General features: G+C 45.8%; 1 protein-coding gene across 1 annotated transcript in view; it reads left to right on the forward strand.

Moving 5' to 3' along the window:
* The first annotated feature begins 2,430 nt into the window (after positions 1–2,430).
* LOC144119399 (uncharacterized) overlaps positions 2,431–19,874 on the forward strand; it is a 57,545-nt gene continuing 40,101 nt past the window's right edge. Inside the window, exons 1-2 of the mRNA XM_077652025.1 lie at positions 2,431–2,796; positions 3,433–3,648. Coding sequence (XP_077508151.1) covers positions 2,488–2,796; positions 3,433–3,648 — 525 coding nt within the window. The 5' untranslated portion in view covers positions 2,431–2,487. The remainder of the gene's footprint in view (positions 2,797–3,432; positions 3,649–19,874) is intronic.

Consider the following 19,874-nt stretch of genomic DNA (forward strand, 5'->3'; position numbering starts at 1 on the left):
GAGGCGATGGACGCCAAGAGAGCGCCGCGAGCCCTATATTTAGATATTGGTAAATTAGCTACCAGAAACTTCCTCTAGCAGCGAATTATAGAGCCTCTTGCTTTCATTGGTGTAAACGACGTAAATATCGTATTTGTAATTTAATGAGCACTTTCTTTAAATGCTTGGACAGAAACCATATCGTGTGCGGGGAAAAAAACTTTGAAATAAAAGAACAGCAACCAGGAAACGGAGCTTTGTATTAATTTCAAATCTATTTTCTGCAAACCATAAAGGAAAATGTATGTAAATTAACAAGTCAGCCAAAACAGACAACTGAACTAAATTTATATTCACAGATTTTCTGTACATAATAGAAAAGAAGCACTGTAAAATAACTGAATAACTTAAAACAGGAACTTGAACTTCACAGAAATTTTACAGGCTTTCAGTATATAATGAGAAAGAAAAATTTGAAGATCACAGACCTATCTCAAAACAGAAAATAGAATTTCACAGAGATTTCACACTGATTTTAATAAACAATAAAAAAGTAACAGTAAAAGGTTTGCCGATGGTGTTGGTCCGGTGATTTCCAGAAACTGGATGCACCGCTTGAAGGCTGCTCGATGATACATACGACTTGCAGGCGAAGCGATTTATAGAGAAACGAACTTTTATACAGGCTATTTACAGATGGGTACAAACAAAAGACAGTATACGGCCACAACTATCCGCGGCCGGCCTAGCCGACCGCCTGCACAGAGGCGAGGGACACCGCGTCCCAACAGTCAAACTGGCGCGCCTTGCACCAGCTCTCAACGGTTACTCTCTCCGCACTCGGCCAGACCTTGCGCCTGCCAGCAAGGAGTAGCTAGAGACAAAAAACACACGGGCGCGGCTCCCTTCGCGGGTACACCCCGAAGATACCCGCGCCCCTTTCCACACGTAAAAATAAACTGCTAACTGCGGCTCATCAGTTTTGACGAATAGGAAAGCTCAGAACTGATGTCAGCGTTTTCCCTTACCCACGAGTTGCTCCCTAGGTGGTCTCGCAATCCGCGGATGGGACAGGGGTCCAAGGTTGAGGTCGGCAGGTAGCCCCGCCGTCTGGAGTGGCGAAGGAAACCGCAAGGACGAATGGGGAGACTAACCAAAAAGGCATGAGTCCCCTTCTAACGGCGTGCACCAAAGCAAAACAAAATAAAACAAAACCGGACGCGCAGCCTAGGTCACTGCCCTCTCGCGGAATATTCGCAACACATGTACAAAAAGATGCGACAGCGCGCCGAACCCTACAGTAACATTGTAAAATAACCGAAGAACTGAAAAACAGAACTGTACAGACATTTTCTGGCAGGACAGCTGCCAGAAAATGTCTGTTTTTTTTCTTTCCAAAAATTTTTTTGCAGTGTGTGCAGCATACTGCGGCGCAAGGCAGCGGTGATTCGGTGTCTTGTAGCATTACAAACGCCCATGAAGCAACATGAGATGAGGCGAAAAGCAAGCCAGCAGCGACAAAAAGCGGACGCCGTCGCCTGTTAACGGTATTCAAACGGCAGTTGCCCCTAGGCGGCGGGCAGGTGCTCAGAAATGAGCTTTTAAAATCCTATAGGGTCTGAAAAAGTACTCATGCCGATGATCTCCCGCTTGGAAAAGCAAGAAAATCAGGTGAATGTATTTTTTTTTACTGTTTGATTTGGGGACAGGAATGAAAACAGGAATTTTTGTCTCTCTTTGCTAGTTTCACGGATTTTCGATAAGGAGATAAAAGGGGACGTCAGCCATTTATACTCCTATTGGGGCTAATTTGTGTTTACAGTCTAATGTCTGCGCCAATTCCTCCCACGGCGGCAGGAGGGAAGAGGAGGAGAAATAATTTTTATTAGAAAACTGTACCGTGCTTGTCTTCATGAGAGCAGCTCCATGTGCTGCCGCGATCCTGCAGGCCCGCGAGAGCAACTGTCGCTGATCTTGCCTTCGTGCCGGGGGGAAGCCAACAGGAGTGTCGTGTGGTCGTAATGACAGTGGTGCCCACCAGAAATAAATATCATTCCGGAGCGGTGTTCGAACCACCACCGGCGAAAATAGAACATTTCGCATCACGGCGCCTCAGACAATAGGACCTTGGCCGCTACCTATCGCGCTGCATGCATGCGCAGGAATTGCCTAGTTTTAAGTACCAATTTTCTTCCAGCCAGTAGGTGCGCTCAAGTAGTTGCAACCGAAATTAATCGGGAGTTCCTACCCCTGACGTGGGCGCAGTGATCAGGGACTAATTCATCAGCGTTGGTCGCAGTCGGATGAAGCCATAGCCATCATGGTGCAGGCTAATAATTTTCTACTGAAGAAGTGCGCCATCAAGTGCGCTGGCTTCAAAAAGAAGCACTTTTCCCGTTCGGGCGCAGAAAAGAAGCCAACGCGCGCTTGACGACAAAGAAACAGAAGATACACAGGAGCCAACCGTCGCCATTTTGTGAAGCGAACAGCAACGTCGTTTCTGCGGCCATGGGCAACCTGGTAACCACCGTAGGCCAGGACGGGGGCGAAAGCGGCCTGAACCAGCTGCTCGGCAGCAGCGGCGTCGACCCGGACGAGCCCACGGACTTGGCCTCCTGCCAGCAACGAGCAGGCGGGGACAGAGTGGCAGAGCAGACTCCCTTGCGGGGCCGATGTGAGGCGCGCAAGGCTTCGGTGACACGCGCGCCCCTTGGAAGGCAGGCTTCGCTCACAGCAACTGGCAGAGCTTCGGCTCTGAATACAGAGCGGCGTGCTCTGCTGCCCACCAGTGCGGAGGGAGGCCGCCGTCGCCAGTCGGTTAGCCTCAAACCTATCCTTGGCTGATAAAGCACACATGATAATGTCGTGCAGTGGATACGAACTATTTGCTGCACATTCGAAAGGTGCTGTCTTTCTAGGGCTACCAAAATTGTCGAAAGGCTCTCGATGGGACCAAGTCGCACCGGCGGGGATTAGTTTTTTTTAATATTTATGGAGTTCCGCCATCAATTGTCTCTCGATCGCAAATGCCTATATTATGTTGGACTTGGGTGGCGTACATGCATATGTTCTATTCTTTTAAGAGCTTTCTTGACCTCTACCCTCAAAGCTGCCGCGAAACGTAAAACACCCAACTTCTCTACTCCCTCCTTCGAAGAAAGGTGCCCAACGCGTGTTGTATGTACTCGTCCTTTTACAACACTAGACTTCGGGGAACTTTATTTTACATCGATTTGAGCGGTCAAATAATTCAGACAAATTGTCTGCTTGGACGAGCAAAATGATTAAAAACTAAAATGTCTCTGCCCTTGACAAAAAATATAACCGGCTTACATAATTAAAACAGTCGGCTTGCCTGCGTTCTCCAAGTGAGAAGTCAGTCTACGGTGTACGGAATAGAAGCAAGTGGTACATCAGACACGCCACCAGTTCAGCTCCATGCCTGCCTTGCAGGGCGCCCTGTGGAACCCGCGTCCGCAGCTGCGGCTAGCGGCGGGTGGCTTGAAGCGACAGGCTGCTGCTCAGTCACCCTCTTCGCCTCCAGCCTCGTCCCTGGCGCAGGAGGAGAGCTTCCCGCCGGGCTCCTCCTGGGAAGAGCAGCGTATTCTGCCTCAGGAATCACCCGCCCCAGCTGCGTCGTCGACGGAGCAGGTCCGGCGACATTTGGAGGTAAATTGTCTGCATGATGGAACCATGCTGCAGGACACAGTGCAACAACTAACGAAACGCCAGAAACAAGGGGCACGACAGGACGGAGCGGTGAGCTAACAACAATTATATCGATAAGAGACGAACCCGTATTAACAGGTGCATATCGGGCCACATGACCAAGGCAAAAAGACGACAGGGAGTAAACCAAAATGAAGACAAAACCCACTTGATAAAAACCTGTGACTGAAGCAAAAGAAAAGCTATGTCCACAAGCCAACTAAAATCTTAACAGGGTGAAACTGAAATTGATTTTCGAGGAAAGGAAAGGATGAAGCTCCAAAAACGACTAAAAACAGCACCTCAGGTGATAGCTCCAGGCCATCCACTACTCTCACCCAATGCGACCGGCTTGTGAAACTTTTTGTTCAATGAACAACCAAGAATGCCAAAGTTCCAAGAGTACAGACATCGAGACCACAAGAAAAGATGATATTAGAAGGCTGAACAATCACAAAATAATTTTTTTTTATGGTGTGAAAGATAAAACAAAGAACATGCCTAAAAAATTCACAACGTTAAAAGCTGCAATGAAATATGGGGTGACAATATGAACACTAATACGACAAAAGCCCAACAAAGAACAAAGGAAAATTTAAAGTAAACAGCTATTATAGCAAAAACATGACTGGTAGGCATGACGGTAAAAAAACAAAAACACAACAAACAAAAGGAGAAAAAACGATAAACCTGCGATGATGACTAAAAATCAGAGAAAAAAATTTAATTAGTAAAAACAAGCGTACTAAATAATGTTGCTTAAATCTCGAATTTCTTGCGAGAAAGGCTACTTCTTTTTCTGACAAATTAATTTGAAGGCATGCGCACACGCACCCTTTTTGTGTTGTCAGCTACTATAATCTAACATGTTTGCTAATCAACGTGTCTCCCAATCACAACAGATTTTGCGAAGTCTGGTGGGCGGCCCGAGTCAAAAGCTCTACAACCCCGACAGTGGATACCGAGATGGCACGACTTTTGAACATCACTTTGTAGTTGTGTTCTTTCAGCCTTTTACTCAACAGCGACCGTTGTTAAACCAGCGGTCTGTCCTGTCGTCCTCCATGTGTCTTGTGTTTCGTTCAATCTTGCGCTGTCTCATGCAAGTTTTAAAATGAACCAACTCAACGAAGAGGAAGTGCTAGAAGATGGAAACCGTAAGAAAATAAGCAACTGCAATTATAGACTTGCTAACAGACTCCATGAAGGTAACAATAACACCAGACGATGGAACCGTATACACTCGTGCCCACGCTGGTTCTGGCTGCACGTAACGGAAGCTCGATAAGTGACAGCCCGACCAAGACACGAGATATCACCTGTAGCATGATCTGTGCTGCTCGTCTCACCTTAACGCCTTCCATCAGGAAGAACCCTGTCCAGATAGAGTTATTGTACTTTTTAGGCGCCGAAACCATACACACAAGAGAAGGAAACGAGACAGAGCGCCACTCACAACTGGTTTAATTTCGGGAAGCCACATACATACCTACAACGGCGCCTGCGCAAGGAGCATATTCATACATCAAGTAATACACGATAAACATCTTTCAAAAAACTGTTTTTCCGCCTTGTATAAAGATAACGACGTTTCACTGACGCAAAAACTGCCTTTCTTGCTGATATAGAATGCTTCAATAAGTTCTCTTGCTTTTACATTGTCACTCCTGGCCAGAATCCGCACCGTTGAAAAACATGGCTCTCAAGAGCGCGAAGGGCAGGTTCTAATATGTTTTGGTAAATTTGGGCCCTCTTTATTTTGTTCCACGTTTCTTTCATGTTCCCTGATTCGCTCATTGACAGCGCCCGGTTTGTCCTATATAGGAACGACCGCACGAGAGGGGAATTTCGTATACTACCCCTTCGGTACACCTCATGAATTGTCGCCCGTGCTTGGTTCCACAGCCTGTTTCTTTTTGTTCTTGCTTTCTTTTTTTTTCTAATCGAGGGCAAACACTTCCCAGCTTCAGGGGGGCTGTGAAAACGAGCGGGGCACCATGCCCGCTCGCCACCTTTTATCAGATTGTTGGTCAACTTGTGCACATACGGCACCGCTACAGGTCTCACCTCTTCTCGAGGGACCTCTGCCCCAGCTGTCACTGCCCTCGTGTGGCAGAAAAGCCGGCGTTGGCGTTGTTGCCGTTGTAACACGAGAATCTCCGAATAAAATTCGTGTGGAGACTCGGGAAATCAAACCCAGGTCTTTCAGATTACGAGGCGAGCACGCACAGAACACGATACGAAGGCTCCTTGGTTCGAACTCAATAAAACGTGGACAAGCGACTGCGTTGCGGTCTTTGACTTCGTGAAGTGTCGTAGTGGACTGATGCGTACATGAGTAATTATCAGTATTCCAATTTTGAAATAGGACACGATAACAATGGCGTTCTACTCTATACAGCATTTCAATTGACTGCTTTGAGCTGTGGCAATGCAGCGCTCTATATGTTGTAGAGATTAAAGTAAATGCGAATAGCTGCTTGCGCTGCGTAACGATAGGTGGTGTTATGACCGTGTTCTGTTTGAGTTTGGGTTTATAGAGTTCTACGTTCCAAAGCAACTCAGGGTATGAGGGATGCCCTAGTGGAGGGAGTCAGTAGTTTCGACGATTTGGGGGTGTTTAACGTGCACTGACCTCGCATAGGTGGCGTAGATTTGAATTTACCGGCAGACAAAACCTTTGAAGACGTCCACTGGTCTTATCGCGGATACCGGTGATAACACGATGGCTTCGCCCCTGTGGGCGGTAGCGTGAGAGCAACCCTTCACAGTATCATCGGTCTCAGACGTGAAGGCAGCGGTGAACGGACCTGTGTGCGTCGTGTTTTGTCCCGGTGCCAACCACTGCGATTCCATGGAACATGTACCGCCCGAGCGCCTGTGATGTGCTCGTCTGTGTGCGGTTGTGGTCAACCAATGTGAAGCCACCGGAGACGGAGACCTCGATTACAGCCTCTCTTCCACCACAAACTCCCTTCTTTCCCTGACGGCGCAGTTGAGGCGTGGTTGAGCACATGAGAGACATTTACTGTGCCTTTCCTTTCCTCTACAATCACAATCGCAACTGCCAATTCAGGGAGCAGCGTCACTGCAGTACGTTCGTGATTTCTTCGGGCGGCGAATTGGCTATTTTGGGAGACCTCCTAGAGACTCCGAGCGGTTTGTCCAACAGCCAAGGCATCGCACTGAACAGGTGATGGCGTTCCATGGACTCCCTGGTAGCGCTGCAGCACGCAGTCGCGTTGCACTCCTAAAAGCCTCTCCCAATTTTTATATTTTAACGTGGCGGCCAGCTGAAGATTGAGACGCGATGAACGACGGGCAAGAGATGACTTCATGGCCGCTGGCGTAGCGCGAGCGCTCTGTCCCTCGCCACTACCATCTTCGTCTTCGTCAAATTACTCGGGGCCACCATGCGATCGTCTCTATCGGTAATGAAAGACAATGACGGAGACGTGCGCACAATTGTGATGGGCTAGAGATTACGGTAGAACAGATATGGCAAGGTGGTGTAGTTCTGGCTGCCACAGTGAAAACGATGAACGAATGAGACATGGCCCACGCAGCTTCGGAGCCGCTGGTCGTCAGGAACGGACGGCATAAGCCCTTTGACGCGCTGCACGGCATGGGCCCTAGGGGAACGGTGTCTTTACATGTGAGCGGCGTGTCGGGTCGGTGAGGTTGATAGGTTGCGTTGATTACGGGAGCGGTTCCATTTCATCGTGACGAACGGTCGGGGTGTAGGAGCAATGGCATAGTGGTGGTGGTGAAAAATGTTTGAAGCGAAAATCTTCACTGCGCTCGATAAGCAATCGTCGCGTAGGCTGGAGATTTACCTTGAACGACCTTCAGGCCAACCATGTTAGCCGTTTATGACCATAGAAGCCACGTGATGGCATCCGATGACGTTGTCTTAAGGCCATATGATACCATGTCATAGCCATGTGGCCGTTTGGGTATGTATAGAACAGCTGTCGCAAGCGTGCAGCGAAGCTGCCAAGAATGATCCCCAGACCCTTAGCAAGCGCCCTTGGTTTTCACTGAATTCCACGGTTAGGCATGTTAAGCCACTGCCAATTTTTTCATACTCAGACAGAGAAAAGTTACGGTCTGCAGGCGCCGCAGAGTTCGCTTCTTCGCTTTACTCAGCCCATTGGTAGGGGCTGGGTAGACGGAGTGGCTGTCGCAGTAATGAATTAATGCTTCGCGGAACCGCCGAAGCGGTTGTTCAGCTTCAGAGCCAGGAGAGAGCTGGGATGAGGAGCCCAGTGTGTAAGATCTCGGGCGGCCGCATCAGCGGCCGCATTGTGTCGTAGACCCTGGTGACCAGCATCCCGGATTATGTTTATCTGCGTTGTATCGGCGGGACCACGTCCTAGAATTTGGAGGCAAGTTATCATATTTCCCCTGCATGATAGTGTTCACGGGTCCGGCCAGAGTCATGATAACGTTATAACCGTCCTCAATTTTAGATACGCGGCAGCGATGGCTAGTGCAAATTCTTCCGCTCGCGTTGAATTGGGGCCCCGAAGGTACTGCCCATCGACAATCATTACCGGGTGGTCTACGGCAGTCGCATAAAATACCGCGGGCGGCAGGCCGGTGATGTCCACGTAATAGACTCCCTGTTTATATCCATGTTGCCTCTCGAAACTCGAGAGCCCTCGCGTGTCGTCTGCCGTCGTTGTGAAGTCATGTTCATGTAACGCGGAAGCGGAGCGTCCCAGAGCATATGGCGCCACACCTACGCGATGTTAATCGTACCCTCTGGTATGCATGTGTGTTCAATCAATCAATCAAATAATTTTTATATAAATGGCTAGTAAAGAGTACATGCGAATCATCTGGGCCCTTAGCCTTCTCAACTAGACTTGGGCCCATGCAGGAAGTGCGAAAAATAAATATAGCCAGATAACTCAGTATTATACACAGAATCAATTTACAGCAGCTATGCGACAGGGGCAAGTTGACAGTACGGGGAGTTGGCCTGATGAGATTGAATTTGGTTTTCCTGTTGCTGTTGTGTTCCTTATCATGCAGGAATGAAATGTCAATGATTTCTTTGTACATTGGTTGTGGCGGTTTCTTTTGTTTTTGTGTTTTATCACGCCTCTAAAGCTTACTTTAAGTGAATAAAAGTTCAGTTGAGTCTGCGCTTGTGTTAAGTCTCCACGTTCGCTTTTGTCCTCGCTTTTTTGCGCTGCCAAGTATGAATCCACACCAACTAGCCCAACTTTCTGTTCTTATTAGCGACTGTTAAATACAAAGAAAAACGAAATACTCAAGAAATTATACAATAGTTTGTAGAACAAAAAAAAGAACGAATGCTTCCTAGAAAACACTGATTTATAGTGTAGTCGAATATTGCTGGCTGCGTAAAATTATTTTTATATCTGCGATGGACAAATGACCTATTTTTAAGTTAGAAGGCAGTTCGTTCCAAATTCTAGCAGTGGCACAAACAATAGTTCTTTTACCGTACACATTATTAACAGCTGGAAGGTTAAAACGACAACTGAAAAAATTTCTAGTTGGACAAGATGGAGATACGAAAACAGAAAATGATATTGGGATTTTATGATTTAGTATATGTAAAATCACAAAATCTAGATTATGTCTAGGTCACGAAAGAGCGGAGTTAATCTATCTGTGTGTTTATTATGTGTTATTATACGAAGGGGTCTTTTTTGTAAAATTTCTCTTTAAGTACGTGTTATACGTATGTCTCCAGGACTCTACACAGTGAGTCATATTGTTTTGAAAAAGGCAACAATACAAAATTTTTAATGTGTGAAGCGAGAACTTTCTAGCTCTCATTAGGACAAAGCAAGCCCGTCTCAATTAGCTGCTTACACGAATTATGTGAGGACTAAAACTGAAAGCTGAATCTAGAGTTACACCAAGATATACCTTTTGATTGACTTGTTCGGGGGTGTTTGCGCCTATTTGTAACTCATTTAAGCTATTTGAATTTTAGATGTACTGGAGAACACAATGTATTTTGTCTTTGAGGTGTGTATTGTTAATTTATGTTGTAAAAGCCACTGACACATTAAATAAAGATCACTATTAGCGTGTCTTTTCATCATATTAGGCTCATGGCTAGAGAAGAAAAGGGCTGTATCATCAGAATACATAATACTTCGGGCATAATTAAAAGCATCTGGCCATGTGAGCCCGATATGTGAGCAGTCTAGCAGGCGATGCCCGGTAACCATCTGCGAGAGCCACGTATATTTTTTCACGACGTGTGCTTGCCGCAACTCGTAATAGGAGTTTACCACCCCCAACACCATCAATTTGGAGTTAGAGGCAGACACCGAGATGTCCAATGCTCGCTTTGTCGCCTTCGTGATGGAAGCGTAAAAGATCTCGTATTCCTGTATGGTGGTGCGAACGTACGGCACGGCTTAGAGGACTCGGCTGGTCACGAAGGCATGGGCGAGCCTTAGCGCGTCCATTCCGCTAACAACACTCCACTTGTTGGAAACGCAGTGGATCATCCGCCCTACCTGTTCGCCTACGCGCTTGACTTTCGCAATAGTAAAGTCCCGCCTAAGCCTGTTATTGATGAACAGATCCATGATCTGGAGCTCTGCCACATCTCTGATGGGACTGCCCGAAAGAGAGAAGTGCATAGACGTGTTTTCTTTGTGATTTCCTTTGACATGTAGAAGCTGTGACTGCGGAAGCACATTGGAGACCAGTCAGCAGCATACGCATCGACTATGGAAGCGGCCTGCTAGAGGCGGTCCTCCATCTAGCCCAGGCTCCCCTCAGTGGTCGAAATTGTAGTATAGTCTGTGTAGAGCACGTGTTTTGTGCCCTCCACCTGAGCCAGTTTGCCAGGGAGGTGCATCATGGCGACGTTGAAAAGGAGCGGCGATAACACCGCCCCATGTGGTGTACATCGTGTACCCATAGTGTACGGGCCTTATTCCTCGTCCTCGATCCGGAGGAGTGCAGACGCGCAGAGAGAAAGTGTGTGACATAGGCGCAATCGGTGGTGTTCAAAATAGACAGTATGCTACCTTGTTTGAGATTGTAAAACGCTCCCTTATGATCGAGGGCGAGGATGGCCTTGCAATATTCTGGCATGGCAGTTGGTCGTATTATGTCCCTGTTCAGCTGGAGAAGGAAATCCACTGCAGACATGTTTAGGCGGAACACGAGCATAGTGTCTGCAAAGAGGCCCTTACGCTCCATGTATGGGGAGAGTCGGTCCCGTACCGTCGTCTCCATGAGTTTTCCCACACACGAGGTCAGTGAGATGGGTCCCAGGTTGTCCATAGGCACGGCTTTACCTGTTTTAGTGATGAAGTTTCGAGTGATCTTTTTCATTCAGGAGGGAGTGGACACCCATCCCAGTTCTGATTTATGTATTGTAGCAAATGGAGGTAGGCCGAGTCCGAGAGGTTCGCCAACAGTTTCACTATTAAGCGATCCCAATCCGGTCCCGTACCTGGGCGCATTTTATGTAATACCACCTTAAGGTCATACAACGCAAAAGGGGCATCTAAATCTTATTTGGCTTGCCGGAGTACGCGTACTCGGGCCCAACCAAGTCACCTGCGCGGCAGAGATATCTGTCCCACAAAGTGTCCTCAAGTTGCGCCGTCATACCTTGGTACCCGTGCAGAGCCTGCCGGAGCTATTTTTACGTCTCCCCTTTCGTTTAAGCAGGGTCAGTGTGGCTGCGAATGTGACTCCAAGTCCCCTGCGAGCTCATTTCACGCGCTGTTGAGTTGCAGCGTTCTATCCGATTGGTGGCTGATCTGTGCGGCATATACCACAGCCTGGTTCATAAGCTGTGCAATGCGAGCTCTAAGCTTCCGAATCGTCTTTTAGTCCTTCCACCGTCTTGCCTATCTAAAAATCTCTTATGATTTCATATGCCCCCCGTATGAATTGACATGTGTTACATACGTGCTATAAGTGTCACAAATGTGTCTCGCATGAGCTGATATGGGTAGCGTATGAGTTATGTGCATCAAGATATGTGCATCGTACAAAAACATATATCAAACAATCAGGTTTCATTTCTCATCAAGGATATTAGGAACAGGAACAAAAAGGCTATACAGGCTTGACGGTGGTCCTCGCCCCCTACGGCAGCTTCATTGTGCACAAAAACCCACAATGACAACTCTACAGCACATGGTATACCTTTGACATATTTAAATAAAGAGCAACACGCATCGAAATATGCATGTGAAGAGAATCAATAAGGACCTAACATTCATGTTAGGCCCTTATCAAATATTCATTCAAGAGGGAAGACACAACAGCTGGTTGAGTTAGTACAGTGAAGAAACAATCGATATATTGTTGCTCGTCTATAATTACAGTTCATCAGAACTGTTTACAATTAACGGCACTTAATAGGACAGCATTTGTCTTCCGTAGATGTGCGTATTTCAGGGGCGTTGTCTGCATATTAATCCAGAAAATCAGCGAGAAATGCAGTTTATTGATTAATGTTTGTACTTTTAAGCAACAGCACAGGCTACAATTCCAAAATAGGTACAATGTGTAATGCCGAAAAACAGGTTTGGTGCATCATTTGGAATCTTATTAATTGAAAGAACTGCTTTTCTCTGTAGTACATGGAGTTTTGTAATGTGTGATACAGTGGTTGCACCCCAGACTAAGAAGAAAGAATTTATAACATAGGTGAACAATGAGTCGTATAACAGTTTTTTATGCGTTGTGGAAAGTATTACCGACACTTTGGCAGGATACGTACTATACTCTTGAAATTATGGCAGCTGTATTATCAACATGAAGATCCCATGATAAGCTCCGGAGAAATGTGACACCAAGGCTTTTAACAGTAGAGGAGATGTGTATTTTTGAAGAACCGATTGATAGCATTAACTCAGAAACAGACTTATTGCGGGGTCTAAAAAGCACAGGTTTGGTTTCGCTTGTATTGACATTAAGAGAGTTAGAAAGAGACCAGTGGTGCAAATAATGCAGGCACCTCGTAGCATCTACTTCCAGACTCTAAGCACATGGTGCTCTCAAAAATAGGCTGCTGTCATCAGCGTAGATAACAAAAGTTGTGTAAGGGTCAATGTTTAAAATATCGTTAATGTAGACATTAAAAAGTAGCGGTCCGAGTATGCTACCTGGGGGTATGCCGGCAGAAATACTCTACTTTGTTGAGCCGCTGTAAAGCTACGCAACCAATAACGGGTAAATTCTTGGCAGAGCTGTGGGTGTAGCAAAAGATACTTGCGCAATGAGAACGAAAAGTTGCAATTCTTATCGCAGTGCACACCAAGATTCACAGTATCAGTAGATTCACAGTATCCAGTTGTGTAAATCCCTTACTTAAACCAGACAAATCACCAGTGGACCTCACGTCCTGCCCTCCGCTTGCAAAGTAATGGAAAGGATAGCGTGAGTTTTGTCATACAAAAATAACGGTATTGCTTCGCGTGGCAGTCGTAGCATAGCGGTAAGTGCTATGCGTGCGGATCTAGAGGATGATGGTTTGAATCGTGTAGGGCACATTGTTTTGTAGCGATGGCTACATTACGCTAGCAGTTCGAGCGTTCTGCGCGGCCACTTCGTGGCCACCGTGGCTGTGCTGTGGCTGGTCACATGGTTTGTCACGTGATGCGGAGCAGCTGCCGGATGGCCACGTGGTTGGTGCAGCTGCCGGAGCAGCTGCCGGCGGCGCGGCGCGCCGACGAAACCGAATCGGGGGGAGGAGGAGAGGGGAGGAGAGAGAGTGAATCCACGTCCAGAGACGAAAATGAAGGAACGCCCTGCGAAACGGAGCGGCGAAAGACTGACTTTGGAATTCGACTGAGCGAGTTCCACTCGGCCAGCTGTAGCTATCGCGTCATTCAAGGTTTAACCAGCGCTAATCCACAGCTATTTTTTTCTCTCGGTAGTTTTTACTTTTTTTAGTTTCTTAACTTGGGCAGAAGATATGTTATCGTTTTCATGTGTTTGATTCCGGCCCAGAGTTTCCCAAAAGCCTTATATACGGGACACATGTAACGCATGACATGTGGGCCCGTTTGGCGTATGTGGGCACGTACGACACTTATCCCATAACCTCGTATGGGTTAGACACATATGACACATATACGAGATTTTTGCAGCGGTAGCTACATTACGCTATTGTTTCGAGCCTTCAGCGTCGTCAACCCGTGGCCCGTGGTTACCCCACGGCCACGGCCACGTCACTCGGGGTTTCAGCAGCGCTAAACCACAGCTATTTTTTCAACCCCGCTTGGTACTCATCTTCACAAACACAATGTGGATATTTGAACGCTATATTCTTGCAATTCATGCGCAAACGGCCAACTACTTATCCGAGAAAAGCCATCGATCTCGCTGCTGTACAGGGGCATTTAGACAAAAAAATTTGCCGCTGTAAAACTGAAATTGTGAGGTCACTGCATATCAGTAACCCAATCAGACATGCCTTACGACATTGCATCAATGCCCACTGCGTTTTCGAGAAATAGCACACACCCTCCGGAGCAGCCTCTCAAGTGGCTTCGATAAAATTATATTCTGTCAAAAATGGCTGGAGGGCTGCTTTAGTCTGCCCATCACAGGGAAGCTTGTTTCCTGGATGGCTGTTTCCTGGAAGCTTGTTTCCTGGGCGACGATTGCGTATAGTGGTAATGTTAAGGGTAACGACTAGAAATGCTGTGAAGCTCCCCGTTTTTGGTTCCTGCGTTATTTAACACCATATCCTAGAATGGTGTCGCCCACCTGCATTTTGGTGGCCAGTAAGGCAGACAGAGCCCTCCTTTTTAAGTTACACTTCCCGTGGCCTTCGATGGGCATGCCTTCTGCTCACCACCGTTGAAACTCACCTGCTTATCTGCAGGACGCTTGCCATGAAGCGCTGTAGTCTATAGTCTATTCCGAGATGGCCGAAGCATCGACCCAAGAATACGAGTGAAGAACGTGACTCGCGGGCACGCTTGCAGCCGACTGAGTCCCGAACACACTAGAGGCTGGAACCTCACCCAGCATACTGCTGTAATCCAGATACGAGGGAACATCAACGACGGAGAAGGATTGGCGCGCACTGGCTTGTAGCTTCTCCACTGGCACCGGGAGGAGTGACCAGCTGGCGTGATTGTAGGGTGACATATGGGTCCTCTGTACGAAGCTCATGGCTCTGAGCTTCACACACGCCCAGACCCAGGTACCATGTCTTCGGTTCTCGATACGACGATACTAACTGGTCAGTCTATGCAGGTTGTATCTTTGTGCTGTTATTTGCTGAAGACTTCGACCCGCCATGTGTTGATACTTCATGACTCGGCTCACCAGCTGCATGCGCAACATCCGATCTATCCATAATGCGTCAGATAGGAGATTATGGATTAAGTTTCATATATGCCCACATGTCATACTGTTATATGTGTCTCGTATATAAGACTATTGGGAAAGTGAAACGCTGGGCTAGATTTAAACGGTGTTTACGATCAGATAGCTGCGATACAAGTTATAGAATTAAAAAGTAAAAAAAAACGTCGCGCCCAGCAGGATTCGACAGGCCATCCTCTATAGCAGCAGCGGTTGAAACTAACCACTACATCGCGACTGCAGCCCGAAACGCCGCGTTATTTTTGTATGACAAAACTCACGCTGTTCTTTCCATTACTTTACAACTGGAGTGTAAGACGTGAGGTGAAGTGGTTATTTGCCTGGCTTATGAACAGAACTACAGAACTTGTATTCCACCGATGCCGCAAATCTTTATGTGTACTGCGATAAGCATTGAGACATGTTTTTCTCATTGCGCAAGCATTTTTGCTACACCCAGAGCTCTGTCAGTGAAATACCCCAGTTATTCGTTGCGTAGCTTTATAGCTGATCAACAAAGCAGGCAATGCCATATTTACCTGCCAACTAAGCGTGTAACCAAGCACATTGAAAACGCCGAACGAAAGACAGCTTGGGTAGCCGGCGTTCAAAGCGAGATGGAGAGCACGAACAGAGAAACAAGGAGAAAATTGTGTGAAACAGGCCAAGAGGCTCTTCTATGTATTTTTCATGCTTTGGTTGGCATTTGTTAATTCCTTTTTCGTCGCTACATTGCGGCGCGTTTCACGAAGCACGTGCGACTGTATACGGGGCACTCATGAATGACAATTTTACAGGAAGTAGATGTTGGCTGATACGATGCAGATCGGAGCTCCTGTCTGCGCACGAGTGCCGCGTACGTGTGTTCACCCGAGACATATGTGTTCACCGTATACACATTCGCAATGAGCCCATATGACGTCATACGAGGCCCATCTCTAACCCATATGAACTCGTATGAAACATGTGCTCATGCGATGCGCGTTTCTCGACGCATGCATCTCATATGAGTTCATACAAGACAGATTTCTGACACATATGACATCTTGTGAACCTTGTATGTGTTCATACGAGGCGTATAACTTGATACATATGACTCATTGCTGCCCATATGAGCCCATACGAGACAAATTTGGGACACGCATAGCTCGAATATAACACACATGAATTCACACGGGACACGTATGAAATAATACAAGATTTTTCGTTAGTGCAGCTTTGCTTCAATGGGTTCAACGGAAAGCGCCCTCCGGCCGAAGAGTGTGAGCAGGAAAGAGTAACTCCAGTCGTAATCCGATATGTGCATAAGATCACGCACCGTATCAAAAAGATTGCTAACAGGCACAACGTAAAGCTGGCCTTCTCTGCTCCAAAAAAACTTAAGTCTTTGTGCCAGAACGTTAACAGGATCGAGAAGCTAGGCAGCCGCGGTTCATGTGCTAGACAACATAAAAAAAACGTTTGTGCGCTGCTAAATAGGTGTTATCTACAGCATTCCTCTATCGTCGGGGCCAACTGTATTGCCCAAACTAGCCGCTTTTTGAACATCAGATTGCAGGCGCACTCAAGAAACCTGGACAGCACCAACGGCCCAGGCAACCTTGCAGATCACCGCCAAGTCTGCAGTCGTTGCAAAAAAAGAAAACCACGTCTGGAAAAAACACGTGTGCTGGCCATGCGCTCAGAGAGAATGAGGAGAGAAATCATTGAGGTTTTCGTCATAGCTAATTGTAGCGAAGGTTGCGTCAGCACGCTCTCAATACTGCTATCGGCCAGGGGTCGAGGTGACTTTTCTTTGAAAAAAAAAGTCATGCCTCTTACAAAAGATAAGCATCTTACACATGCCCACTGGTGGCATCCGTTTCCTTTACATGTCCCATTCTGCATAAAAAATTCAGTTGTTTATTTGCTTTCGTTCAGTCATGTCTTGTGCTGCGATTGTAAAATTCGGCGCATTTCTACTAAACCTTCTTTTCTTTTAGTTCCTGATTTTTATGTGCGAGAACTTGCTTTTCGCGTATTAGCTTCAATACCTGCCGCTTTAGCGCGGATTTGATGGGGGAGGGAGGGCGGAAGTACCTCGAGATTATGCCACTTCATCTGCTCGCCTGAGTTTGACCTTGTACCAGGAGCGGGAAACCTCCGGCTTTGAATTCTGGCGGCCTCATCGGGTTTATTTATTTATTTAAAAATTGCTGCAGGCCCTAAGTGGTCCCTGGCAGGAGGGGCGAAATAATACATCATTGTGAACATAAATTCATCGCACGAAACATAAGTAAGCAAAATACTCTGACACATGTTCAACTCTTACAAAAAAACATACATAAATACGGAACACGACTATAAGGTAGACGACAACAATTTGTCAATGGAATCAATGGACATCAGAAGGCAGCTTGTTTCATTCCTCAATAGTGCGTGGATAAAAAGAATATTTAAAAGCATTAATTTTAGTTTTTATATGGAGTCAAAGAATGTGCATAATGATGTCTTGTGGGACGAGTTGTAAGGGGTGGAAGCTTAAGTTCGGAGCTCATGCCGAGTTTGTTTTTCAGCAGAAATATAAATTTAAGTATAAGGATTTTTCTGCGGATTTGCAGTTGTGGGATGGCATTTTCGTTGAATAAAATGGAAGAGTCGGATGTGCGATATTTATAAAAGATTAAGCGCACGGCTTTTCATGTGTAAAGCCTCCAATGCCTCACTATTTTTTCTGGTATAAGGGTCCCAGACTGTACAAGCATACTCTAGTTTGGGTCTTATGAGGCAGTAGTATGCTAACTGCTTTATCCGGGAAGGAGCGTTTTTAAGTCTGTGGCGAAGAGGTGCAAGTTTTCTGTAGGCGGATGAGCATGTAATGGCATTATGGCTGTTCTAACTTAGATTACTAGTCATGGTAACATCGGGGTATATATAACCCTTAACTTCTACAAGGAGATGTGATGGAAAGGTGTATGCAAATGACTATAATTTTTTTGTTCGTGATTTTCATAAAAACTCTTTTCGCGAAATTAAGCTTCGTATCCCAATTACTGCACCATGTGTCAATTTTCTGGAGGTTAGAGTTAAGGAGGATCTGATTTTAGGGCTGTTGATTTCGTTGAGCAAAATGCAATCATCAGCAAAAAGCCTAATTTGGACCGGTTAAGATATAAGATTAAAAATATCATTTATATTTATTAGAAACACTAACGCTATCTTCTGGAACGCCTGAAGTAACTTGTAAGGAATTTGAGTAATAACCGTCAATGATAACAAAGTGTACACGGTTGGTGAGATATGACGAAACCCACGTGATAACAAATTTAGGAATACCAATTAGTACAAGTTTATACATTAGTTTAGCATGTGACACAAAATAAAGAGCTTTTTCAAAACCTAAAAAATGGCGTCGACCGGCCCTCAGGGGCTAAGTGGTGTTGCAAAGCTGTGAATAAGCGATGTTAGTTGGGTCGCATTGGATAAGCCTCTCCTAAAGCTATGTCGAACAGAAGAAATTACACCATTTTCATATAGAGATTTAGTTATGTAGTTAGCTAAGCTATGTTCTGCCAATTTACAACATGTAAAAGTGAGTGAAATGGGACGATAGTTATCAACATGGGCCATGTTACCCTTTTTATGCACAGACACAACACAAGCTGTCCTCCAGTCGGAAGGCAGTCTTCCTGTTGGAAACGACGTGCGAAATATTATTGAAAGAAATTTAGAAACAACTTCTGTATAACGAAGCAAAAGTATGTTGGGGATTTTATCCGGACCAGAAGTGGATTTAGTTTTAAAATTTAACAGCAGCGAAGTAAATCCAGGCATACTTACAATGTCTAGATCAAGAAAACAAAATGCATCACTACGAAACCAACATGGATTTGGATTTGCGAATACACTATGATAGTGCCCATTAAAGCGTTCAGCAATGGAAGTTTTGTCAACAAGGATTGCACCCTCATGCATAATTCGGTTAATGGACTTTTTATTTTCTGCTAGATAGTTTAAAACTTTTGCGGGAGTCATGAATAATTTCCGGTAGTTTATGGTCAAAGTAGTACCATTTTGCTTTCTGAATTTCTTCTGTGAAGTTCCATTTGAGAGTTTAAATTATGGATCGAGTGGTTCCTCTTGGTTTCAACCGTCTAAGTTTCCTCCTAAGATGCACTATGGTTCGACTGATAAAAGGATTTGTCTGGCGTGTTTTCTTCACTTTCGTAGGAACAAAACTGTCTATGCAGTGAAAGCAATTCGTTTAAAACTTTCCAATAATTCATCAACGTCAGCACTATAAAAAAAGTCAAGGCAATACTCAAAGTAATCCAGCACACTTTCGTCGTTTGCGTGTGAAAAACCTTTGAAAGGAACTATTTTAGCGATAAGTTTCTGTTCACACCATGCACAGGAAATTAAACGTAGACTATACTGCGATCAGATAAGCTAAATTCTACCGACACTGAAAAATTTTGAATGGAACGACTTATGAATACAAGATCAAACACAGAGGCAGAATCACCTTGCTCACGTGTTGGTTGTCTAACAACTTATTGCAGTTCATGACATAGCATTATATCACATAACTTAGCTGCATGTGCACCAAAGCCTGAAAAAAGAGGTGGGCATTCCCAGTCGATTCCCGGCAAATTAAGGTCTCCCGCCAGTATGATTTTGTCACCTTTGAATTTGGACATATGATCAGGAAGGTAATTTAGGAATTGTACTGGTGAATCTGGAGGCCGATAAGCTACAAAAACTAGTTAGAACTGACCGCAGCAGATTGCTTTTAAAGAAATACTTTCATGGACAGCAGTTTCCTTTAGGTTGCTAGCGCAACAGCCATGTTTTACAAGAAC

This window comes from Amblyomma americanum, chromosome 2 (assembly GCF_052857255.1).
Source record: "Amblyomma americanum isolate KBUSLIRL-KWMA chromosome 2, ASM5285725v1, whole genome shotgun sequence".
NCBI lineage: Eukaryota > Metazoa > Arthropoda > Arachnida > Ixodida > Ixodidae > Amblyomma > Amblyomma americanum.